Here is a 26,115-nt window from a genome sequence, read left to right as displayed (position 1 = left end):
GCCTGGCGCTCACCACAGAGCAGGGTAGTGTTTTTGTGCACGGCTCCCATTTGGCTTTATTCCTGTATTGGCACACTGTGTTCAGCAGAGCCAGTCTAACCCGCAGAAAGGCTGCGAGTATGGAGAGAAATTGTGGAAAAGCAAACAGTACAGAGCTGTTTTTTGGATTTTGGTGGAGCACAGCTGCATTTAAATGCTTTAAACATGGTCACTGGCAAACACACTGGACTTGGTCATTTGCAGTATAGCTATATATACACAATTCTCCAAACAGCTTATCCATGTATTCATCATTTTATGGCCTAGATCGTATATCATTTAAAGTATATATCTTAATTTGCCTGCTGAAAAAAGCATTTAATAGTCTTAAATCACCTAGTTATCAGTGTTTATACTCATAATTATAATCGAATTATTATTATTTCATCGTCATTTTAATTTCTGCACCAAACACTTTCCTAACTATGCGGTAGTAAGTCTTCTCTTGTGTTCGGTGTCTCCAGTTACCAATACTGCTGAGCCAGCTGAAGCCTTCTTTACTTGCTCTTGTTTTACACCACCAGACGTCTCGTACACTTGATTTAAATGCATTAAACAAGGGTGAGCAGTTAGCATGTCATTACCTCATTACACATGGAAGTCACTGGCAGGTGTGCGCTAAAATACGAGGGGAGGAAATTTCCCTGGTTATTCAAGCGTTTAACTAGTACGAGCATCTCAGACCAAGTCTTCCCTTCAGGAGGTGGATGGTAATTACATGCTGAATGAGCTTTTGATATCCCAAGGGCTATTTCCTTTAAAACAAATCAGCCCCAGCCATGATAGAAATGAGCTAAGGTGTTCATTTTAGTGGATAAACAGGCAGCAGGCGCCAGGGGCTTAGAGGACTTACTGTGATTCACTGCACAGGAGTTGCTGTGATAAAGTCAGTGGGAGCCAGGGGGCTGTGGGGAGAGATCTGTCAATCAGACACACACACACACACACACACACACACACACACACACACACACACACACACACACACACACACACACACACACACACACACACACACACAACAACAGCAGCAGCAGACCTGTCAAGCAACACCTCTCTTTTTCCGTAACAGGCTGCGAGGCTTAACCGAGGAGTGGTATTAAAAAGGCTTTGCGATAACATGGAAAATGAAATGCGCTCCTAATGAGAGTGTATTTCTGTGCCGTAATCGTGTTATTGGAGAGATTATATTAAGTCTTGGATGTTCGACTGGTCCTCCAATCTGCGGTTATCAAAGTGCTGCAATTTTCAGCGGTTGTTCCCGTCTATTGAATAGAAAGATTTCGGCTGCGTGTGTGTCGGTGCGTCATGACAAGGCTCCGCTGTTTTCCAGTGCTGTCTGAATCTTGGACAGAAGCACAATCGCCTTCAGTCGCCACAGACTGTTCTGTTAGATCTGGTTATCTCTAGTGAAACACTAAGAGAAAGGAGAGATATTGTTGGTTCGTGCTCACCAATTAGCTTTCCAAGATTTAAGGAGGAGCACCTCCAAAGCTTGAGTAGACCTGAAGCTCTCCTGATTCGATCAGATTAATTTAACCCTGCATAAAACATTTATAGAAATAATCACACAAAAAAACCTACAAGTTGGTTCATTTTCAGGTTTATGGCTAACTAAACAGAACAGTTTGCCTCGGTGGTTGTTTTCACTATAAAATTTTTCATTTCAACCAGTTACTGACCAATTAGAGCAATGCTCCATTTACAGTCATATAAAAATAGCGTTCAGCTCTTTCAAATACTCCATTTTATCCCTTTTCTTAGCAGTAATTAAGAAGCTACTCTATTGTTTAGCTGAATTTTATTTGAACTAATGTTCTGTTTTGAAGCCAAAACTCGTGTGTGGTTTGTGTTTTAAATTTGCTTTAATTCTGACAGTGAAAAATAGCTCAGGCTCAGTGTTTGGAGCCATTTATTATGTTCCAAGTGACAGAAAAACATCATCTCTCAAAGCTAAATTAAAGTGAAGGCTGTGATAGAAACCTATAGTTATGTTAAGCCATCCTGGATATACATACAGGCCTCAGGTTTGGAGTCACTGTATGTTTTTGGTAGAGCGGAGACGTTTACTTTCATCACAGCACACTTTTTAAGGGCGTCTAATTATGAAATTATGGTAAACGCTGTTTTAAAAAGAAGAGCCTCTGATTGTTTGCTCTGAGCTCCACGGTGTTGCGCACCAATGAAATCTCTTCCCGATCGGTCGAACGGTGTGCGCCCTGCGTCAGAGTATTTATGGAAATATTTGTTGCTGATGTGAAACCCCGGCTCTGGCCTTTGCTCTTGAAAGCAGCAAAGGCAGGCTTGTTTACTACAGCTTGTCAGTGTTGATGACAGGCCGGGCTCGCTGACTCACGGCCTCGTGTCGTTTTAACGGCGGCCGTTTTCATGTCGTCACGCGCAAACATGCGTTTGGTTTCCCAAATGGTTTTTGAGACTGATGCCGGCTTCCTAGACTGATAATCCCCTCTCGTATTACTCCGAAGCTGTCATCCCCTCCTGTGGAGAGAGGCCCCCGTATGTCATGAATGTGTCCTCGGAGTGGGGGGTGGAGGCGGGGGGTGTTGCGTGCCAGGCCTGCAGTGCAAATCCAGATTGGCGACTGGCTGTTTTCCCTTTCATGTGGCGTGGGGCTCCGGTATATAAGGCACACTGAGGTTTGGCGCTCGCTGCCACTCTGGCTCTTCGGTTTGGTGCTGCGGCCTTGTCCTTGGGTGACCCTCCTGGGAGGGTGAGCTACAGCCGCACCCCCTCCCGTCCCCTCACATAGCCTTAAAGCTGGGTCCGTGTGGGACGGACGCCATGGAGCTCTCGGCCACACAAAGAGCCTCCTCACATGGAAGCCAGGAGCAGCCTTTTATCATGTGGCTCCCAGAGGCCCGTGTTTCATCTCAGCCTTGATTTCCTCCTCCTCCTCCTTCTTCTTCACCATCTCTGAAAGGTGTGTCTGTTTTCGCCCCGGTCACTGTTGTGACTCAGGCGCTGAGGTCACGGCGCCCAGTGATGGGCTGAGTTCAGAGTTCAAATATCTGCCCTTATCTGCTCCTTTCAGGCGCCCTTTTCATTCCTCCCTTCCTGCCTTCGTGAAGTCTGCTCCTTGTATAGGCATTTCTTCCTCTCACCACGTCGTAGCCGTAGATGCAATCTGTTCATTGGTGCCGTAAAGAGCATAACAAAGGGTTTAATGAACTCAACACACAACTCAAGGAAGTGCCCTGATAGCGCTTTGTAGACTGCGAGGGTGTACTCGTGTACCTTGATAAAGCTGTGCTTTTTGAAGTAACCAGGTTATGTGAGAAGAATGTCTTGTTTGTTTGCCTCGGCCATATTTTCTCTGCCTAATCACGCGCACGGCAGTCTCAGCAGCAGATAAGTGAGTTATTTCTTCCTGGAGGAGGCCAGCTCCTTCAAACACTCGCCATTGTCACATTAGTGATGAATCGCTGGCCGGCGAGATTCAACCAAGAGGGCACGACCATAAATCAGTCGCACCAAAAGTAATCTGCTGTGGGGTGAGCGCACTGACAGGACTTTCTCCTCTGGAAAAGTTTAAAGCAGACAGTGTGATAAAGTTGCAGAGGAAGGCCAAGAGAAGACAGGAAATGCTTTCTTGAAAGCATTTATAAAAACCAGAGCTTACATATTTTATCTTTTTTTTTTTTTTTTAAGCCAGCCAACAATCCAAAAAACCAAAACAGATTCAGTTTCACATCACAGAAGGCAAACAAAACCAGGAGGTATTTACATTTAAAAAGCCAACGCCGGTTTCATTTTGGCATTTTCAGCCACACTAGCAGCTCTTTGGTTTACAGTGTGGGTCTGTCACTCCGCTGCTGGACAGAAATATCTCTCCGACCACGGGATGATTGGCATTAGATCTACTGCAGACATTCGCCTCCCCTCGATGATGAACCCTCATACTTGCACGGCAGTTTTCTACTCTAACTGAACAGTCAAAGCACTTTTATTACAAGCTGCATCCAACCGTATAATAATTTATTCTACATTTCAAGTGCTTTTGAACCAACAAACACTCATATAGTCCAGGGTTCAGTAGTACACAGAAGAGTTTTAAATAGATGCACAGTTTCAAGTAAACCTTTAAAGTGTTTTTAAATGAGGATAATACACTGACATAAGTGTCCTCACACACACCCAAAAACACACCTGTTATATCCTCATTAGATCCTGTTAGATCTTCGTTTCCGGAGTGGGACTGTGAAGAAGTGCAATAGAAGAAGAGTGTTAAAGTACAACAATAAGCAAACATTTGGGCCGCATAACTTATAAAAAAGGAGCAAACACATTTTTTTCTTGTCAATAAATAAAGTTATGCAGTTGAAAAGTATTCCATATCCTGGCTACTCACTACTTCACCTGTGAGGTATAACAAGCTTTCCGCTGGTGAGCACCACCTGCCTTCTTCATTTACATCCAACCAAAGTTTCAGGTCATAAATCCACTGTGACTGTGAGGTGCTGCTACAGCTAACCATTTGTTGTCTCAACAACTTTAAAAATTAGCTGCTGTGTTTTGTTTACATTTTTATTGCGAATTGATTAAAAACAAATGTTTCCACTTGTGCTATTTTCATTCATTTTGGTAGCCTTAGCCTCAGCTGTGTAGGGGAGGAAGGGGCAGGTGAAATAAGAGCTAAGGGACTGTTATGTTTTTTCATAATGTATGGTTTCAAAATCTAAAGTTTGAGGATAAAATTCTGGTCATTTTGGTCATTTCTGGGGGGGTGGGGCCCCAGCTGTGTGTGGGCCCTTGCCCAAAATGTCTCTTGGATAATCCAAGAGCTTAAAAGCTTCCTCACTCCACATTATCCTGCTTTTTCCCAGAATTCAGAGGATTTTTTCCCGGTATATTTTTCTTAGAAAGTAAACACGAAGTGTCGGAGTCATCTTTCGTCTTGTCAGATATTCATGCCACAGGATTAAGTGCCGCTTTGATCACAGAGAATGAACGATGATCCCTATTAGAACTGAGAATCAGCCTATTCTCTTTTCACGCTCCTCATTAAGCCCGCTGTCTGTTTGGTTTAGTCGCTCGGACGTGCTTCAGAGACGGACGGCGGCCTCTCGGGATTCGAGGCTTAATTACCTGCATTAATTAGTTTGGCGCTTTAATGGGCTGGTGCAGCTCTGAGTGGCAGAGGGGAATTTTACCAAGTTGCAAAACACATCTCTGCGCTGTGAATCAGCAGGAGCCAAACACATGCAGTCATACACAAAATCACGCTCTTACCTAACATATGACTGATAGCGTGCATGCTTCCTGTGCCCTCAGGTGACCTTCATTTAAAAGTAAGCTAGCGGCGCCGTGCTGACAGAGCTGCAGATAGGAGCAGAGCGGAGATGAGGAGGTGTGAATGAGGAGACGGGTGGAGGAAATTCAATAAAGCTGTTGCTACATTACCGGCGGTGTCATTGTCACCATCGTTTTATATGCCGCGCTGTGGTGAAAAGCCTCATTTGGGTTGTTGATGTTGATGTGTCAGCAGCCCATTAGTGTGGGTGCAGATGGGGGTGGCAGTGTGTGTGTGCAAGTAACCAATGAAAGGGTGTGAAAGGATGATATCCGGGGAAGTGTTGCCACACAGAGATGCCATAATTCACCCCGAGGCAGTCAAGAAGAAATGAACTTACTCAGATGAGTGAAGGACAAACCAACATAAGGTGTCTTAGCAACCTGGGCAGGTTTCCAAAATGGCTTTATGTGATCTTGGCTGCAGGAACACAAATATTTTTTTGGAGAAGACCTACCCCTCCTTTGTTGTTTTGACTTTGCCGGTGGCGAGCGCAGTGTCCAAAAACTACTATTTGGGTTTGTCTGGGTCGAGATTAACTCTGCGCGCCAGATGGTTTTAACACAGAACCATCTGGGAAGTCGTCCTGGGAAACCGTTTGGAAAATGATGGGCACGTTCAAAAAATACTTGGCAGGTGATTGAGCAGTCTGTCTATCACTGAGTGTGACCAGCGGAGCCAGCTGGTGAAGCAAACTCTTTTCAAAGCCAGATGGGAGAAGAGGGAAGACCTTCGCCGTCTGAGCTCTTCTTCCAGGCCGTCTGCAGTCCCTTAAAGTTATCTTGATTACACTTTCACTTGGAAAAGGAAAAGGCCTTAAAATATCACAAATTTAGCTGGTGGAATCCCCGAAGATGTTGAAGATGACGCTAATCAGACTGTTTGTTGTTAGTCTGCAGAAATGTGAAGAATTAAAAATCAGCTTATTGTTCCTGGTGGTTAAAGCCTGTGCCTGGAAAGAGGGAATAATATATCTTCTTGAGGTCAATTACTGGTCATTTTAAAATAGCATAGCAAGTATGGTCTCACTTTAATTGTGTATTTTGTTCTTTAAAGTTGTTTGGACAGGTAACCTGCAACCCACTTGTCCCCCATGACCACTGAGATAGACTCTTGCTTTCAACCGCGAGTTGGTTAAGCAGTTAAGAAAATACATGGATCTTTTATAGAAGGTCTTAAAAACGTATACTTTTACTTTCCTGTTACCCGCCGACCACATCTGCTTTTCTTTTAGAGAAGAAATACTCTCAGGTTCAGCCTTATCTGAATCCGTAGCAGCACATTTTCTCAAGAGAAGGAAATACAGTGACATTTTTACAAGCTGATTTCTTTTGCTATTCTCCAAACTGTTAATAGTTTACCTAAAACTTCACTCCAGCTTTGTTTTTATGCTTTGGAGACCAAACTATTAATATGTACTAGTACTTAGTAGTTTGGTTATATCTTAAGATGTGAATACCAGTAAAACCTGACATATATACAGAGTAATTCATTGCCCATCAGTACATAAAACCTGAGAGAGTATATAACAAGCCCATGAGGTAGTTGTTGATGCTATGACAAGACCTCTCAAATGACCCTGAAGTAAAGCTTTAAAGGTCTACCTTCCAAAATCTGATCCTGCCAGCAGGCTAAGTAAACAGGGTCCTGCTGAAAGAGACATGAGTCACTCGCCACAACACGTAGGAGTGTTAACAAGCCATCTATTTGCCTCCTCTTGCCACTCGTTTAAGTCGCCGACGTTGCCCTTCATCTTCAATGAAGGCATCCTGAGCTCCCCTCACCTGAGTGGGAACAAATGTTTGCTCAGCGCCCTCCCTCCTTTTGGCTCGGCTATTCGTGATGTCATCGTTCTCTGAAAGGCCACGCACCGCCGTCATGCAAGCGACAACCTCATTGGATGTGGTAAATATTTGCCCGTCGGCAATTATAGCCGCGCCAAGTGTCCTCAGAGCAACAGCCTGCTGGGTAAACAGAAGGGAAATAAATGAGCAGTGTGCATCTGGCAGAGGCTGAAAGAAGCCACTGATGGGCGCTCAGAGCGATGACATGTACCTGCAGAAAAGGTCACCGAGGTCTTCAGCGGACACCTCGCTGTCATCTGCATGTGACAGCTGGGTCCAGGCTTCCCTTAAGCCCAGAGGGAAGGTAGCCCGGCTGAGTGACCTTTTAAACAAGCAGGAGGCTGGCTTGTTATCTCCTGAGTCTGGTTGCTCTGAGAGATTTAATATGCCTACTGCTTTTCACATTTCAGCACATTTTCACTGGGCAGAAAATAGAAAATATGAAAAGGCATTAAAGCTGCTCTCAAGAATAGAATAGAAAGACAATAAATCAGATAAACCAGATGAATCTTTTTAACCGATGCTTCTGCGCTCCACTAAGCTCTCGTCTTTCATTGTCTGAATAGTATTTATATGTAGCGGGTGTTTAAACTAAGAAAAACTCGCAGTACAATATGTACTAATGAATAACCTCAGACATTTTATTAGCTGAAGGTTTGCCTGTTTTCAGTGTTGTCTTCCTGCCTTTCGATGGCATTCGTCTCTCCCCATTGGAGAGAACAATCTAACTCTCGTCCTCCACCTTCCCTGTCCTGATGTGTTTTTATTAACCTAACAATAACACTGGAGTTAGCCAGCAGGCAGCACATCGTTATACAGGGAGTGCAGAATTATTAGGCAAGTTGTATTTTTGAGGAATAATTTTATTATTGAACAACAACCATGTTCTCAATGAACCCACAAAACTCATTAATATCAAAGCTGAATGTTTTTGGAAGTAGTTTTTAGTTTGTTTTTAGTTTTAGCTATTTTAGGGGGATATCTGTGTGTGCAGGTGACTATTACTGTGCATAATTATTAGGCAACTTAACAAAAAACAAATATATACCCATTTCAATGATTTATTTTTACCAGTGAAACCAATATAACATCTCCACATTCACAAATATACATTTCTGACATTCAAAAACAAAACAAAAACAAATCAGCGACCAATATAGCCACCTTTCTTTGCAAGGACACTCAAAAGCCTGCCATCCATGGATTCTGTCAGTGTTTTGATCTGTTCACCATCAACATTGCGTGCAGCAGCAACCACAGCCTCCCAGACACTGTTCAGAGAGGTGTACTGTTTTCCCTCCTTGTAAATCTCACATTTGATGATGGACCACAGGTTCTCAATGGGGTTCAGATCAGGTGAACAAGGAGGCCATGTCATTAGTTTTTCTTCTTTTATACCCTTTCTTGCCAGCCACGCTGTGGAGTACTTGGACGCGTGTGATGGAGCATTGTCCTGCATGAAAATCATGTTTTTCTTGAAGGATGCAGACTTCTTCCTGTACCACTGCTTGAAGAAGGTGTCTTCCAGAAACTGGCAGTAGGACTGGGAGTTGAGCTTGACTCCATCCTCAACCCGAAAAGGCCCCACAAGCTCATCTTTGATGATACCAGCCCAAACCAGTACTCCACCTCCACCTTGCTGGCGTCTGAGTCGGACTGGAGCTCTCTGCCCTTTACCAATCCAGCCACGGGCCCATCCATCTGGCCCATCAAGACTCACTCTCATTTCATCAGTCCATAAAACCTTAGAAGAATCAGTCTTGAGATATTTCTTGGCCCAGTCTTGACGTTTCAGCTTGTGTGTCTTGTTCAGTGGTGGTCGTCTTTCAGCCTTTCTTACCTTGGCCATGTCTCTGAGTATTGCACACCTTGTGCTTTTGGGCACTCCAGTGATGTTGCAGCTCTGAAATATGGCCAAACTGGTGGCAAGTGGCATCTTGGCAGCTGCACGCTTGACTTTTCTCAGTTCATGGGCAGTTATTTTGCGCCTTGGTTTTTCCACATGCTTCTTGTGACCCTGTTGACTATTTTGAATGAAACGCTTGATTGTTCGATGATCACGCTTCAGAAGCTTTGCAATTTTGAGACTGCTGCATCCCTCTGCAAGATATCTCACTATTTTTGACTTTTCTGAGCCTGTCAAGTCCTTCTTTTGACCCATTTTGCCAAAGGAAAGGAAGTTGCCTAATAATTATGCACACCTGATATAGGGTGTTGATGTCATTAGACCACACCCCTTCTCATTACAGAGATGCACATCACCTAATATGCTTAATTGGTAGTAGGCTTTTGAGCCTATACAGCTTGGAGTAAGACAACATGCATGAAGAGGATGAAGTGGACAAAATACTCATTTGCCTAATAATTCTGCACTCCCTGTATGTCAAAGAGCACAACTTCACTAGCCCTCCAAACATCGTTGAATTTAGTTTTTTGTCTTATTTAGTATCCAAAGTTACATTTTAGATTTTTAGAAATAGGCAGGTCTTTAGGTTTCTTTAGTATTAAAGTACATTGTAAAAAGACAGGAACCCGTATTGGCTAAGTAGGCCGACATTTAATAATACCAAGGTTTAAGATGAACAAAAGAGCCCACAAAACAAAAACAAAGTGTTAAATTAACAGTAACCCTTTTCCTGCTGGCAGTATCGCTAGTTTTTGAGAGTAATAAGGGGCCCAGATTTGAAAACTTCAGATCTAAGTCATGCAGTAACAAATGGTTTACATCACTTGACTGTGTATGCTTTTAAGCAGATAAAACCTTAAAAATAATCAGCCCAGAGTGAGGAGAGCCAGAAGCAGCTGTTTATTCCTCTTCTGGTTTATTTCAGAGAGTATTTAAAGCCCGCAGTATACGTTTTCAGCTCTGACCCCAAAGGCCTCGCCGGGATGATGTCTGCTGTGGCGCGAGCGCCAACAGTGAACACCTTAAATCACCACGGGCTTGTTCAGATTGGACTCATAAGAACCATATGGACTACTGTTAGTCAGATGAATGGCATTCCTTTCCATACTAGGCAACTCTTTTTCCGTTCCCCTCTCTTTCCCTTTCTTCCACTTGAGTTACCTTTTTTCATAAATCTCTTTTACAAACCAGTTCCTCTGGAGCACTAATCCCATTCTGAGGTTACGTCTCCTACTGCTCATGCTCCGATAAATGTCTCAGGACGAGAGATGCTATTAGGTTATTGTGCTATAAAGTGACTCATGAGTGGATACAGGGACGGAGGTCTTTCATGTCCCTGGGGACTCGGCCCTTTGCCAGGGAGCTGTGCGTATGGTTCCTATTTTCGAGCCCTGCTAATGAACCCTGTTTGTTCCAGTGTAGCGATAGCGTTGCGCGGGGGCAAAAGAGGAGTACTGGGCTCAGGGAAGGACATTCCCGGCATTCCTCCGTCTGTCTGACGCATCAAGGAGGTCGGCTGCTCTGCTGCTTTTAGGAGATGTGAATCAGCCTGAGGGTTTGAGAACGGGGGGATTAGGAGGTGTGAAGGAGCTGATTGCCTCTGACGGGAAAAGAGGAGGAAAAATGTGTTAAATAATTAACAGGGTTAAAAATGTCAAGGGCGTAGGTGAGGCCCGCAGCATGTGTTTGTATTTTGTTTCGTTTTTTTTCCCAAGCAGTAATCGTGCCATTATTCCTAAGCCTGTCTACACCGCAGAGTAAAATATTTTAAAGGTGTATTAAATCCTACAGCACCAAATGCTTCAGTTTAAGAGTGTTGTTCATCAATACCAGTGACCCGGTGATTACTTCACCAGAGATTTCTGGATTTAGAAACTCACAGTCCTGCCAGCACTACGATAAAACTCCTTCTCCAATGCCATTTCGGCTATAAAACCATCTTCCATTCAGATGAAGTCCTTGCTAAAAACTCTCCCAAAGCACTGCTGAAGGTTGACCTATTTTTATTGCTTGACTGAATCACATAAGTTTTATGTTTTATTTAGTTTTTTATTAGTTGAGCTCTAGTATTGTGGGATATGTGTTTTTTCCAAGTGAGCAGAGATATAACGATCTCTCATGTGTCAGTTGTTCTTGCTTCCATTGCCTAATTCTTCTGGTATAAGTAACAGTTACAGTGAAATGAAAAGCTTATATTATAACAACAAGTTGTTTGTGCAGCAACCTCCAGTGCCTCCAGTACTAACCAGTCAAAATACATTTTTCCCTAGATAGCAGTGTTTACCAACCAGTCTCTATGGCCTGCGTTAATTCAAGCTAACAAAAAAAATCTAACTTCTGTGGTTTGGTTTGTACATTTTTAATGGGACAAATTGCATTTCTCACTGTTTATATGAGCCAAAAATCAGTTTCATATGTTTAATAATTTTGTTTCCCCTCTGACAGTTTTTAAATAAGTAGCTATTTTAAGGTAACATTAGCTAGCATTACTCTTTCATGTTATGTATCTCTATGAAAACTAAAGCAAAAAGTTGAAATCTTAACAAACAAAAGATAAACCCTTTTATAATGAAGTGTTGTGTCAAGACTTTCTTTTATTTTGAAGTAGCTTTAGGCTAAGGCTACTTAACTTTAGTGCCCCCAAAAACCTTTCCTTAGTATTTAATTTTATTTTTAGTATTTGAAATTGTAACAGAACTACACAGCATGCTTCATGGGAATAAAAAGGGAAGTTTATTGGGGGGGAACACAACCTTGCTGAGTTTATTATATTCAAATACTTCTTGCTACATTTTTTTTGATGTGGCATGAGTAAGCTAATTCAGGCTAATGAAAGCTAATATTAGCTGCTGGTTTTTTTTTTTCATAATCAGTAGTTTAACTTTAAGCTTTTAAAGAAAAACTGTACAACAAAGGTACAAATAATAAAGCAGTTTCTCAATGTTTAAATAACCCATTGATCAGTTTAGTAGTTGCCTGTTTTGGCGTTACGTTAGTCCTCATTAGCAACCTTATCTGGTTTAGCTAGTACTGCAGGCTTACGTTAACTGTGTTTTTCAAGCTGTTTTTTTAAGCCTGACTATTTCGGCTTCTAAACAAAGACACCGCTGTTTTAAAATTAGAAAGCTACATGATCAAACGTAGCCATTCGCAACTTCTTAAAATATATGACCTAAGTTGCTGTTATGGTATATTTCAGCACTTTTGTAACCATGTTAGGATTTTAATAAGGGAAACTGACTGAATTGGCTGTCATGTATAGGTTTTACAGTGGTGTAAAACCTATGTCACCTTTTTGTCTTTACAAATCTGTTTTGGGCAGTTTGCTGCTATTCTATAGACAATGGAAAATGGCCCCCAGTCATTTTCAATCCAGAGATACATCCGTGCCTGCAATGCTTTCAAAACAGCTGCCTAAGGAGATTTTTGCAGGGTTGTGTTTATAACTTCATTCCCTGGGTCCTTTGTAAACAGCCTGGCACAGGGAGGATGTTGTTAGAAAATATCTGCCTTGACTGTAATCACTTACTATCCCTGGGTCATTCAGGGACTAGAAATGGAAAACAGGAAAAACAAATAAAAGCCGGCACACATGCATGTACAGACGCCTGAGAGTTGGGTGGCAGCAGGGCTGTTAGGTTGTGAGTCAGAGCATTTGTCCTCTTACCCTGGACGACAACTCTGATTGTTTGTGTTCCTGCTGTTTTCGGACAGGTGGTGACCCCAACCAGAGTGGGACAGACCTACACTTACAGCCCAGGACAGCATAACCAGCAGGACCTCTATGACGTCCCACCCATCAGATCACAAGGGGTAGGTTCCTCATGCACCATAACACCAGGATCTTTTTATTATTTTTTTTAGCAACCAAAGAAGCTTTGATACAATCTGCCAAACAGTGAACCCAATAATACAGTGCACTCTATGACTTAGAATAAAGGAATTTGTTTAAAATTAACCAATATAGGTTCCTAAAACTCCTTAAAATTATTGTTTTTCAAAACCAAAAAAAGCCATTAAACCCATTAATTTCCAGTAATGAGGTCATTTTCCAGTAATAGCTGTGAGGCATAAGTTAAGGTTACAAGCTGTACTAAAAACACAGCTTGAAGTGTTTTTTTTCCCTCTTTTTTTCTAATCTTTGGTCTGTATGATGTCAGAGAGAGAGAATGTTATGGTTATCTCGGGTACCGAAACCACACCCACCTTCTGTTTGCAAATGTGGGTGGAGCTAAAGCTGCTGGTTTCAAAAAGAGGATGAACTGAGGGGCTGAGCCAAAGTACAGATAAAGTTATGCACGAGAGTTATTTTGAACTGTGGCTCATGCAAAGCTACACTAGGAAACGCCAAGCATAAAAATAAGCTGGATAAATATCTTTAACACTATATTGCATCTGAGAATGTACAAATATAATCTTTAGTTTACCTACACATTGATATCAATTGAATCTGTTAGCATGTTTTCACCTCATATCAAGCATCTTCGTTTTAAAAACAAGCCATCCAGGTGAGCTTTTGATGCAGCACACAGTGCCTGGGCGAATGCATTTCATTTCTCAAAACAAGAAAGCCAATTCTCTGATCTGCATCGTGCTATTCTGCCTACCACACTTCCTGTTCTGTGCAGAGATGGTTTCTTCTGAGAAAGGATTCTTCACACTTCATTTTCTCTCATGCTGTTGAAACCTGCAGTGCGGCAGTAATGTTTGCACATTTTGAGAACTGTACTGTATTGTTTTAAAACGCTCAAATAGATATTTTTAGAATTACAGACGAGGTTGCAGTGTGAAAACAACTCGAGTTGCTTACAGAGATGGAGTTACAGGAAGTCATCACCTGATTGTGCAGTTAACCTCAATTTCACATTGCTTTGTAGTGAGTTTCAGCTTTGGTCTCTGTTCTCACCGTTTTCATAAACTCTTACCGCTCTTTAAGTTTTGTCCTCAGCCAAAACAGCCTTCTGTTTTTAGCCAAAAACCCACTGAAAACTACTTCAAAACAGCTGACAGACAGGTGGAAACTAGCAAGATATGGAAGTGGAGCATTTAGCATCTGAAGGGCTGCTGGTGGAGACCAAAAATGGAGCAAAAAGAGAAAATACTGTGCAAAGAAAAACTCCAATCAGTGACTGTGTTGCTCTATAACTATTCACCATATCAAACGGACTTATCGTGCATTTTTTCCTGTCATATATAGAAACTTTGTTGTGATGCTGGGTGCTGACACTAAACGCAGCCGGAGATTCAACTAATGAGGCCAGCGTACGTACGAGTCAGAAAAGAAGCCCAGGCTTCAGCTGTCAGTGGGAACAGTTGTAACTAATGTGACCACCTCAGGCCAGCCAATCAAAAGCAAGTTGGCCTTACAGCCACCTTTGTGGTAAAGAACACTCACTTTAGATAGGAGCGCTGCACCGAGGCACCTGTGCAAATAGAAATATGAAGCTTTTAACTTAGCAGTGACTTATTGTCACCTTTCACTGAGCACTAAATTTGATTTTATTTACTTTGTGTCACATTTGCTTCTTCATACATGTTCATATATATTTCTTTTAATGCTTCCTAACTATTACAATCAAACTTCACTGAGTATTACCCCCAACTCTCCCTCAGCCTGGTTCAGGCGAAGTTTCTTCCTGTTAAAAGGAAGTTTTTCCTTCCCACTGTTGCCAACTATATAAAAAAATGTAATGACTTTAGGGGCAATTTGGCGAGTAGTATTTTCCTCCGAGCCAATTTGGCATGTGGACTTGAGAAGTCTGCGATTGAACTGCGACCTTCTGATTACTAGACATCCCACATATGGCCAAACAGAAACTAATAGTGTGCTACAAAATCAGATCAAGCCAGTTACAGTCAAATAATATGAAGACCAAACTTTGTGTGATTGTTTTTCTGAAACACGTAGTGATCATTTCACTTCCCTCTTTCAGGTGTACGATATTCCACCTGGTCAGATGTTCCCTGGTCAGCAAGGCGGAGCCAGAAACCAAGGAGTCTATGATGTTCCCCCATCACCAATGGACCCTAGGTCACAAGGCATCTATGACATCCCTCCAACCTCTCAAGGGGTAAGAGAAACTTCCAGAAGCCAAAATGAAAGGGCACATCAGTCAGCCACTCCATTTGATTAAGCCGCATGAAGCTGAATTAAGGAGGCTGCGTATGTCCGGAAAATTTTATTTTTATGTTTATTGATACAGCTCCTAGGATTTCTCTTAATTGACTATATTAAATGAATAATACGTCAAATATCATATTTATTGCATTCCTGCGGCCAGTTTAAATGAAAGCCTCGCCTGCCAGGAGAGTTTAACCAAAACGGCTCCGTGTTTAAACTCGCCAGCAGGGGAAAAAAACAAAAAATCAAGGACAAGGACATAACTCTTCTTTTGCCAGACCCTCTAAGATTTCACCAGAGCCGACCAGGCAGCGCGCCACCAGTTTGTTTGTAATAACCTGAAATATGCTGGAACCTGTTATTTGCGTCGTTCCTAATTACAGTTTGGGCAGGCCTGTCTAGCTGTAAAGAGTGCGTTTGGAGGCTGATGGAAATCAGTTTTATTGCCCCCGTTGCGCTCCCATCGTGCTCCGTGCCATGTACGTCAGCGCACACTCTGCTGCGTCGAGCCCGAGGGAGGGTGAAAGCTTCGTTGCATTAGAGGAAGGAATCAAGAGGCTGAAAGTTTGAGGTTTCAAATATAGTATCTCCCCAAGCCAGAAGGTCTTTCACTTCCTCAAACTCTAACTGCAGGACTGCTGTGCAAACACACTGCATCCAGTAAAACCCACTGAGGTGCATTTACAGTCCAAATTCTGTGTTTAGCACATTTTTTGAATGTCATAAACTCGAGTCTCCCGGGGGGAGGGGATTAAAAGAAAACGATCTCCTCTGCAGGAATCCAGGTTTCTAACTGCTAATCTTATGATGGTCGTGAATTTAAAACATGTCACTTTTCTGGTGAGTTCTTAACGAGCTGTGTTTTAGGAAGGGGAGCCTTCTTTGTCGATGACTTTCCAATCCCCAAAGACTCGACGGCCCGAATGCAGGGCCGAGCACACATTTTAGTGCTGTGCCTTTAAACGGGACCTCAGAAGAGGCCAAAGCTGAACATTGAAATGTCATAAACCATTTTAGGAAACCAGTACCGCAGCAGTGATAGTTCCTCACTTTGTAATGAGACTGCATGCACATGCAAAGAGTCAGTCAGTCAGTTTATGACTGTTTCTGTCAACTGTAGAGGCAAATGTTTGCTCACTCGCTGTGTGCTACACTCTGTCACATTAAGTGGACTAAATGCGTCCAAGCCTTTAGTTTAGAAGAATTTGTTATATCCACATCTGGCCAAGCAGTCGTGTGCACACTCCAGCTCCAAGGATGCCTCAGAGGCCCCTTATTTTCAGAGCCCACGGTCGATGCTTCACAAAGCACGATCGATCCTAGTGCGATATAAGTGTTTACATTTTCAAGTTGAGAAAGCGTGACAGCACCTCTCAGGTGCGGATGGCGCGACGTGACTGCAGAAGGAGTGCAGAGGAGGTGTTTGTGTGCAGGAGGCGGAAAAAAATGAGTCACATCGCAGGTGTTTCCACATCTGTTTAGGAGGGTAGCAGCGAGAGAGTGGGATGCACAGTTCTAATAGTGCAAATAAATGAATGTATGGGAAGTACGCACTGAGATATGAAATGCTCTGTAGAGGTGCAGCAGAGCATTTTGTATGATGACGGGGATTTCACAACAAGGAAAAAAATAGTCCTGTGAGGCCACTGGTTAGGTGAAAGCTCCACTGTTTGATAATAATATACATGTTAACAAAAATAATAACAGTCTGATTACTGTCCTCGCCCACAGGTCTACTCAGTGCCTCCCTGCAGGACCAACTCTGCCCAGCAGGAGGGGAACTACGACTTCCCGCAGCCCCTCAAGAGCAAACAGGAAGGCATCTACGACGTACCCCCACCTGTCCTCGCCAAGCCCGCCCAGAGCTCGCAGTCACATTACGACTTCCCACCGAACATGGAGCCTCCAGCTCATCAGCCGCACCCAAACACCAACGGCAATGAAGGCATTTACGATGTGCCACCGCCTGCCTTTCATTCAGGGGCGGGGTCTCGCAACGACGTGTACGACATCCCGCGGGTCATGCAGACCTCCCAGCACAGAAGCTCGCCCGCCGACAGAGACGGCAGCAAAGGCATCTACGACATCCCCGCTCAGGATGCTCGCGCAGTAGCGGACGTGACGGACGGCGTGAACCGCCTGTCGTTCTCCAGCACGGGCAGCACGCGCAGTAGCATGTCCACCTCCTCGTCCTCCACTGGCTCCAGCTCTGAGGGCCGCCTCGCTCTGGATGTGGACACCGCCATCCAGAAGCTGTACCGCCTTCAGCAAGCAGTGGACAGCTCAGTTGGGAATTTGCATTCAATGGCAGCTTCCCCTCACTGGAGGACTTTTCCTTTCATGGAACGCCACGCCAACGACGTCCGCACAGTTCTGGACAGAGTCCGGGCCGCTCTGGGAGACTTCATTGTGTTTGGCAGAGGTGCCGCGGTGAACGCTACGTCTCTGTCAGACAACAGTCTGCACAGTAAGCTTCGAAGGCAGCTGGGACGCCTGGAGGACTCACAGCAGATCCTTCTGCAGATCTACCAAGCTCTGGAAAACTGCAGTTGGGCGCTTAACACCCTGGCCTCGTCTGGAAGGCACCACAACAAGACCGACGACCTGGACCGCTTCGTCATGGTCTCCAGGACTGTTCCCGACGACGCCAAGCAGCTGGCCTCCACGATAGGCAGCAGCGCCGAGCTGCTGTTCAGGCGGACGCATGTGGACGGATCTTTCTCTGTGGGCAGCACGCCTGACGAGAACGTGATCCACCCGCTCACCTCCCCCTCGTCGGACAACGACAACTACGGGGGCCAGACCAAACCTTTCCCCGTGCCCTCGACCCCAGACAAGGACAACATGAACAATAGCGAGAAGTGCGTGAAAAGCTGGATGGAGGACTACGATTATGTACATTTGCAGGTAAACAATTAAATCCACAGTTAGTAGCTTTATTTACTTTAAGTGACTTTACCCAACAGATAAGAATTTATGTGTCGTGTATCAAAGATCAGACCTATGTGAGTCTGGTTTCTCACCCTTTTTAAAACATTTTTTTATCTCCCTTCAGGGCAAAGAAGACTTTGAACGGCAGCAGAAGGAGCTGTTGGAGAAAGAAAACATAATCAAGCAGAGTCAAGTTCAGCTGGGTCAGGAACAGGTGAGGCTTTGTGTTTGTTTGGGCCTCGCAGGTGGAGCGCACACTGTGCGGGGGAGTGAAATACCTCACAGTCTTAAACAAAACAGATGATAACACTGAGCGATTAGGGGCCCTTCGAGGTTCTTACGAAGGCCTCTGCAGACCTCGGTGCTCAGATCTGATTCTAACATTCACTCGATGGAGGCCAGCGTCAGATTACAAGGTGGAGCGGCCCTGAAGTGACCCACATGTGCAAAAATATATAAAACAAATGCTGCCGTACAAATGTAAACATGGAGTCTAGAGTCTTAGGTTGGTGTGCAGTATAAGACGGTGAATTTGTGGGCGGAAGAACCGAAAGAATATAGAGAGAGTGAAACTTTTTTATTTTATTTATCTCGTGGTGCTATTTTCATACGAAGGTGTTTGTGGATGTGGAGTTGCAGCCAGCAGTGGTGGGATTGTTGGTGTGAAACTGATTTCTTCTACATTTTTAGGATGAAATGTAAAGGGTGGCTGTTTCATTTTGGTCATTTAATTTCTAATTTCTTCGAAGTAACAGCGTTTTCCAGTAAATTTAACATTAAACATTTTCTCAGAGACTCAGTTTGATACTTTTAAGACAGCAAAAGTTTAACTTTGCTGTTAAAAAGGAGAAAAGCCATAAAATGCTTTGCAAAAAGGAAAGTGTTTTTATGTTAAGTGTCATGCAAGGTCAAAATCTTTGATTTTTCTGCTTAAATTTACATATTTATAAAACGCAATTTGGCCTTGTGACCCTGAACTGGAGGATAAGTGGTTAAGAAAATGGATAAGCCAAATGGGAAACATGTTTGCTTTGAAATGAAATGAACAATCAGTGTGCAATCAAAGCTTAGACACGCGTCCTTCCTCCAAAACGTGTTTATACTTCCCTCTGTCAGGTTAATAAAGGGAACTCTGTTGATCTTTTGCATCCCAGTTTCTGCCCCCATTTTTAATCTGTGGGTTAAACCTGATGTTTTTTTTAAATGTTCACTTCAAATATTTTCCATTATAAATAATTATGTGTATTTAAAGCTAAACCTTTGCCCTTTGACCTCACATCTGTACTGCTTCTACAGATCAATCAGTTCAAGAAGCTGGAGCAGGAAGTGAGCAAACCCGTGGAGAACGACATCACGCAGTGGATTTCACACCAACACTCGGCGCCGCCCTCAGACTCCTCGTCCTCCTCCACCTCCCTCTCCCCGTCCGCCCACCTGTGCGCTCGGGACCGCCAGCTGCTCAGCTTCTACTCGGAGCAGTGCGAGCAGCACTTCGTCACGCTCCTCAGCGCCGTGGACGCCTTCTTCGGCTGCGTCAGCGCCGGCCAGCCCCCCCGCATCTTCGTGGCACACAGCAAGTTCGTGATCCTCAGCGCCCACAAACTGGTCTTCATCGGGGACACGCTGTCCCGGCAGGCCTCGGTGCCTGAGGTGGCCAACAGGGTGATGAACTCGAGCAACGTGCTGTGCGACCTGTTAAAGACGGTGGTGTGCGCGACTAAAACGGCCGCCCTGAACTACCCGAACACAGCCGCCATCCAGGAGATGGTGGACAGAGTCACCGACCTGTCGCACCACGCTCAGCAGTTTAAAGAACAGTTGCTGCAGATGGCTAATTTGTGATTTTCACCCTCATGGCTCCTGCACATCACTCCGTTTGTACATCTGCCATAAAAATATATATATATTTGCAGTATATGTATGTCGCTCTCCATCTTTAAGCCCGTTTAAGATGTTGTAAATAGTCCGTGTTCTGTAAATATTTGCTCTATTTTTATGTACATTGTTCTATATTATGATATGGACACATATATAGATGCAGTACTGGTGCCTCTGTAGGAACATGTGGACATTTTTCATAACATTCCCATTGCATATTATGAAGCACCTTATGAGATGTCCTGTTATTTCATTTATAACTGTAGAGTGTCGTTTCTGTGTCTTCCTGCTGGATGTGACAGTTAAAAGTTCCTTGTAAATCAAGTTAGTGTCCGTGTGTGTCCGTGTGTGTGTGTGTGGAGCTCTCCACAAAGTAAAGGACTGTTCTTCACCACAGGGGTTTGTCATCCTTATGTCGTCCAAGAAGTGAAGCAGTCAGAGGGGTTTGGATGATAAATAGTGATATTTTCTTAAAAAAAAATATATATTTTCATGTCAAACATGATATTTTTTGCAAAGATAAGATTTATATGTGAGCATAGAAAAAACTTTCAGGTGTTTACTGTGTCCATGTATTGATCAATAGACACAACTGGCTCCAGTTTTATGCCAAGCTGCTTAAAAATATTACAGTACAATACATCTCATGGTCTCCGTCGGCTGATGGTAATAGATGGTATGCACACATTTAGTTTAAAATTCCTAAGGTCCCGGGAGAGGACACGGCTCCTGCATCTTTGGGGTTGGCGTGCGGTGTAAAAACCACAGCAAATCAAACATGCGGAGCGACCTGCTGTGGTGACCGCTTGTGAATAAGAAAGCAGCTGAAGGCGGCTTTTTCATTTCAAAGGTCAGAAGTGAAATTTACAACATAAATCCTGTTTGCTGAGCTCCTCTTGGGCTTTCAGCCACATCTCACTGTCTTCCTCAGCTGATTGTTTGATTCAAAGTCTTACAGAGGAATACCAGATAGTTAAGAAACTATCCAGTCACATTCCCCCGAAGACATTCGTGCATAGACATAATTTAACCTGCTCCATATAAACAGTTTGTGGATCTGTTGAGCCTTTCCTTACTCTCTGTCACATATGCACTTCTACATTTGTGGAAGTTCATATTAAACATGGTCAGAGTTTGCACAATCCCTGTGAGCCAAAAGCTCCGCCTTCCCACTGATCTAAAAAATTTATACTATTGACTCTATATGACATCTGAAAGAGGGGATATCCCAAATATGGCCATATAATGCACACAAGCACCACCCACCTGCTGTTCAGACCTCCTGCCAGTAGAAATCTGGCTTTAAAGGGGGAGGAGCTTAAACAGTGTCTTTCAGTCAGAGGATTATTTCTAAATGTGAATTATGCAAAGCTACTCTACAGAGAGTGCAGAATTATTAGGCAAGTTGTATTTTTGAGGAATAATTTTATTATTGAACAACAACCATGTTCTCAATGAACCCAAAAAACTCATTAATATCAAAGCTGAATGTTTTTGGAAGTAGTTTTTAGTTTGTTTTTAGTTTTAGCTATTTTAGGGGGATATCTGTGTGTGCAGGTGACTATTACTGTGCATAATTATTAGGCAACTTAACAAAAAACAAATATATACCCATTTCAATGATTTATTTTTACCAGTGAAACCAATATAACATCTCCACATTCACAAGTATACATTTCTGACATTCAAAAACAAAACAAAAACAAATCAGCGACCAATATAGCCACCTTTCTTTGCAAGGACACTCAAAAGCCTGCCATCCATGGATTCTGTCAGTGTTTTGATCTGTTCACCATCAACATTGCGTGCAGCAGCAACCACAGCCTCCCAGACACTGTTCAGAGAGTTGTACTGTTTTCCCTCCTTGTAAATCTCACATTTGATGATGGACCACAGGTTCTCAATGGGGTCCAGATCAGGTGAACAAGGTGGCCATGTCATTAGTTTTCCTTCTTTTATACCCTTTCTTGCCAGCCACGCTGTGGAGTACTTGGACGTGTGTGATGGAGCATTGTCCTGCATGAAAATCATGTTTTTCTTGAAGGATGCAGACTTCTTCCTGTACCACTGCTTGAAGAAGGTGTCTTCCAGAAACTGGCAGTAGGACTGGGAGTTGAGCTTGACTCAACCCGAAAAGGCCCCACAAGCTCATCTTTGATGATACCAGCCCAAACCAGTACTCCACCTCCACCTTGCTGGCGTCTGAGTCGGACTGGAGCTCTCTGCCCTTTACCAATCCAGCCACGGGCCCATCCATCTGGCCCATCAAGACTCACTCTCATTTCATCAGTCCATAAAACCTTAGAAGAATCAGTCTTGAGATATTTCTTGGCCCAGTCTTGACGTTTCAGCTTGTGTGTCTTGTTCAGTGGTGGTCGTCTTTCAGCCTTTCTTACCTTGGCCATGTCTCTGAGTATTGCACACCTTGTGCTTTTGGGCACTCCAGTGATGTTGCAGCTCTGAAATATGGCCAAACTGGTGGCAAGTGGCATCTTGGCAGCTGCACGCTTGACTTTTCTCAGTTCATGGGCAGTTATTTTGCGCCTTGGTTTTTCCACACGCTTCTTGTGACCCTGTTGACTATTTTGAATGAAACGCTTGATTGTTCGATGATCACGCTTCAGAAGCTTTGCAATTTTGAGACTGCTGCATCCCTCTGCAAGATATCTCACTATTTTTGACTTTTCTGAGCCTGTCAAGTCCTTCTTTTGACCCATTTTGCCAATGGAAGTTGCCTAATAATTATGCACACCTGATATAGGGTGTTGATGTCATTAGACCACACCCCTTCTCATTACAGCGATGCACATCACCTAATATGCTTAATTGGTAGTAGGCTTTCGAGCCTATACAGCTTGGAGTAAGACAACATGCATGAAGAGGATGATGTGGACAAAATACTCATTTGCCTAATAATTCTGCACTCCCTGTAGTATAGCCCAATACTAGAAAAACAAAACATCCACATTAACTGTCAACTACAGTGTATGTTGACTTTTTCCAAGGCTTTCGATTGTGTTTCATGGTCTATATCTGCAGCACTGAAGGTCATGTCCTTGTCTAAAGGTGGCCAAAAGTGCCAAAACAACTGCCAGTGCACCTTGGTGTCATGCACCTCTTGATTTTTGTAAGCCAGCATAGCGGCACTAAGTCTGGCACTAATATCAGCACAAGAGCTCAGACATTCACAGGAGATACGGAGGAAAACTGTGATTTCTTTGCTTCTGGTTTCAACTGGTTTTACTCCTCATTGAGTGCTGATGCAGAGGTTTTCTCTGAGTGGCGACACATTTCTGCCATTCTGCAGCAAGCCCAGCTAGTGGTGATGTCATAGGTGGTGTGCAACAACCCTGAAAAAAGGCATTATTGTTGAAACTACTGTTTCAAAACTGCCTCTCGTAGTCTTCATCAAACTGATGGGGAGCAAACACTAACAGAAGGATCTTAAGGTGTAGATTAATCATTCCAGGATCTAGACTAAGAGCTTAGATGAAGGGTTGATTCATCCGAAGCGTGACTCAGCGTTTAAGTAATATAAAAATCTCACCTTAGGTTATTGTTCTGGTTGATTTTTTATCCAATCGCATGCTTGTCTCATCGTTAAGTCATATCTGATCACATTAAACACAAACACTGAGATGATTTCATTGAGCGGGACTGGGCAGGTGGAGAAGGAGCCAAACTATTCTTCACTTTGCTTGTAGCACATTAGACGTGACACAAAGAGTAATGAGGGTGAGTAGAGGACAAGACTCTGCTACAGATGTTGTGCGGGCCATGAGAATAGTCTCTCTGAGCCACTGGCTAATCTGCAGCACATTTCTCTGCTTCAAGGTGCAGTGAATTGATCAGATACACGGCAGAGCTGAAAACAGCCTCTGTTTTCTCCTCATCTCCTCTTCGCTGTGTTTCATTATAGTCTGAGTGACTATAACCGCTCCCTGAGGGGTAGCTGCTCTATAGATAGATGGATAGATGGAACTGCGTAACGGCGAGATGTCCATGAGCACAGCGAGACTCCCGCCTCCCCCTTCAGCTTCCAATCTCAGAATCTCATTAAAAAATCCTCGCTGCTCTCACAGACTGGCACTCACAGGCAATCTCCCTGTTTTTATTATTCACCGCATTCCTCTCTGCGCTCTCCAGGGAGAGGAGAATGACTTTTAAAAAGGTTCCCGTTTTGCAGGCAGGGTGCAATGAGTCTGTCCACAGCAGAGATGTGCTCTCTGTTAATCTGCCCCACAAAGGCAGAGAAGAAAAAAAGGGGCTTAAAGTTTTTAGCCTGGCTGGAAAAAGAGAAGCTGTTTTAGTCCGACTATTTGAACTTGAAAAATAAATCCATGCTGAAAAGGTCAAAAACATTTCACATGAAGCACAGCGGTGGCTGTCCTTAGATTCAAAAATATATGGCTCTGCAAATCTGAATGTTTGATCATAAATAGTGTAGAAAACTTGATTTTCAAGCTCATGTGCACCCCTGAGCTTTATAACATATGACATTACTTGAAAAAAAAGGGTACTGCACAAGTGTTTACACTGTGATGAATCAGTGCAAAAAGAACCAAATGCAAGACAAGCCTAGTAAAATCTAAAAATATCTGACATACTAAGGTTCAAATGCAAAGTAAAACACAAAATTAGGCAATTATAATTCAGGCCTGAATCCACACACTGAGACAAAAGTCTAAAATAGAAACAAAAGGAAAACAGAGACGCTATCAAATCAAAACTGTGAAGAAAACCAAGGAATGGACGGAAGCCTACAGGCAAGAGTAACAAGATTATTTGACTGGAAACAAGGGAAAGCTCAGGAGTAAATATATCCCAAGCGGACGTAGGAGAGCAGATAGGGAACAGGTGTGGAAGAAGGCACAGGTGGGACAGACGATTACCAAAGAGGAGAACCAACAAAGCGAAGAAGTAAAACTCACAGGAACGCACAAAGACCACAATCTAACCTAAGTATTTATACTTGTTGCCTTTACTACTTTAGTAATACCACAAAAGTTTTAAAACTATTGTTTACCTGCATAAGAAAAGACACTTTATGTCTGTTGATTTATTAATTTTATTTTTATAAAGTGAAATCAATAAACAAGTGAAAGCCAAGTCAGAAACTCCTGCTGCCTAAACTGTTCCCGAGCAGATTTTGCGTCTCATGCCTTCAGGTATTTGTAGTGGCCAGCAGGGGGCGATTCATCTGGTTACAAAATTAAAGAGGTGGTGGCTACATCTATCTTTGATATAAAGTCCATTGTTATTTAGTCATATTTGGAGGTAAAGTGAAATCGGCAACTTTTTAACACTTTTTTTTAAATTTGGTGATTTTATAGGTGTTGTCTTTATGTCCTGGTCACCATTGAAATTCAAGTTAATTTAGGAAAAAGCTTGAAAATAAAACTGCCAAAATAAGTGCCCAGAGGTGCTTCAAAAACAGCTGGCAAGTGTTAAGTTTAACATTAACATCCACCCGATTTTCCCGGCATACTACGGAAGAGGATTAGGGCCACTGGGGAAAAAAAAAGTGGGCACCTCTTTTTCTTTTCTTCTTTTCCTGAATTCTGAGAAAAAAGTCAGAATTCTGACTTTTTTCTCAGAATTCTGACAATTTTTTCCAATTTTTTTTCCAGTGGCCCTAATCCTCTTCCGTAGCATACCTTTGAATTGTAACACAAGATGAATTATTCACTTCACCTGTGCTTTTAATCTCTTGGCAGATTGGTGTTTTTTATATTAAAAAAAAAAAAGTAATTACATTTTCATATATTAAAAAAAAAAAAAGTCTATCATGTGAAATTAAAAATGTAAGAACTCTTTTAGCTTCCACAGCTTTCTTTGTTTAGTCGTTTTGCCTTCGCCGGGCTTGGATAATGGTACCTCTGGACGACTTGCGGCTCCAAACAAGTGAGAGAAATAGCTTCTGGGTGATGTTAATGCTTCAGACCCAGGGAGAGCTCAGTGAATCAATGAGTTATTTTGGTCTTGGCAGCTCTAATTCATCCACTCAGGCCAGAACACACAGTCCTGGACGCAGCAGCAGCGGCGGCGGCGGCTTCTGTGACCAGAGGCAGCGAGCCAGACATCT

General features: G+C 43.2%; 1 protein-coding gene across 1 annotated transcript in view; it reads left to right on the top strand.

Annotated features, from left to right (window-relative positions):
* nedd9 (neural precursor cell expressed, developmentally down-regulated 9) overlaps positions 1-20,421 on the top strand; it is a 36,768-nt gene extending 16,347 nt beyond the window's left edge. The window contains exons 3-7 of the mRNA XM_084918815.1: positions 12,815-12,913; positions 15,034-15,171; positions 16,953-18,128; positions 18,277-18,366; positions 19,449-20,421. Coding sequence (XP_084774941.1) covers positions 12,815-12,913; positions 15,034-15,171; positions 16,953-18,128; positions 18,277-18,366; positions 19,449-19,994 — 2,049 coding nt within the window. The 3' untranslated portion in view covers positions 19,995-20,421. The remainder of the gene's footprint in view (positions 1-12,814; positions 12,914-15,033; positions 15,172-16,952; positions 18,129-18,276; positions 18,367-19,448) is intronic.
* Positions 20,422-26,115: the final 5,694 nt, after the last annotated feature.

The sequence above is a fragment of the Perissodus microlepis genome, chromosome 22, assembly GCF_051167445.1.
Source record: "Perissodus microlepis isolate ML-2025 ecotype Zambia chromosome 22, ASM5116744v1, whole genome shotgun sequence".
Classification (NCBI taxonomy): domain Eukaryota; kingdom Metazoa; phylum Chordata; class Actinopteri; order Cichliformes; family Cichlidae; genus Perissodus; species Perissodus microlepis.
Note: the sequence above shows the minus strand (reverse complement) of the source record. Positions and strands in the feature narration are given on the sequence as shown.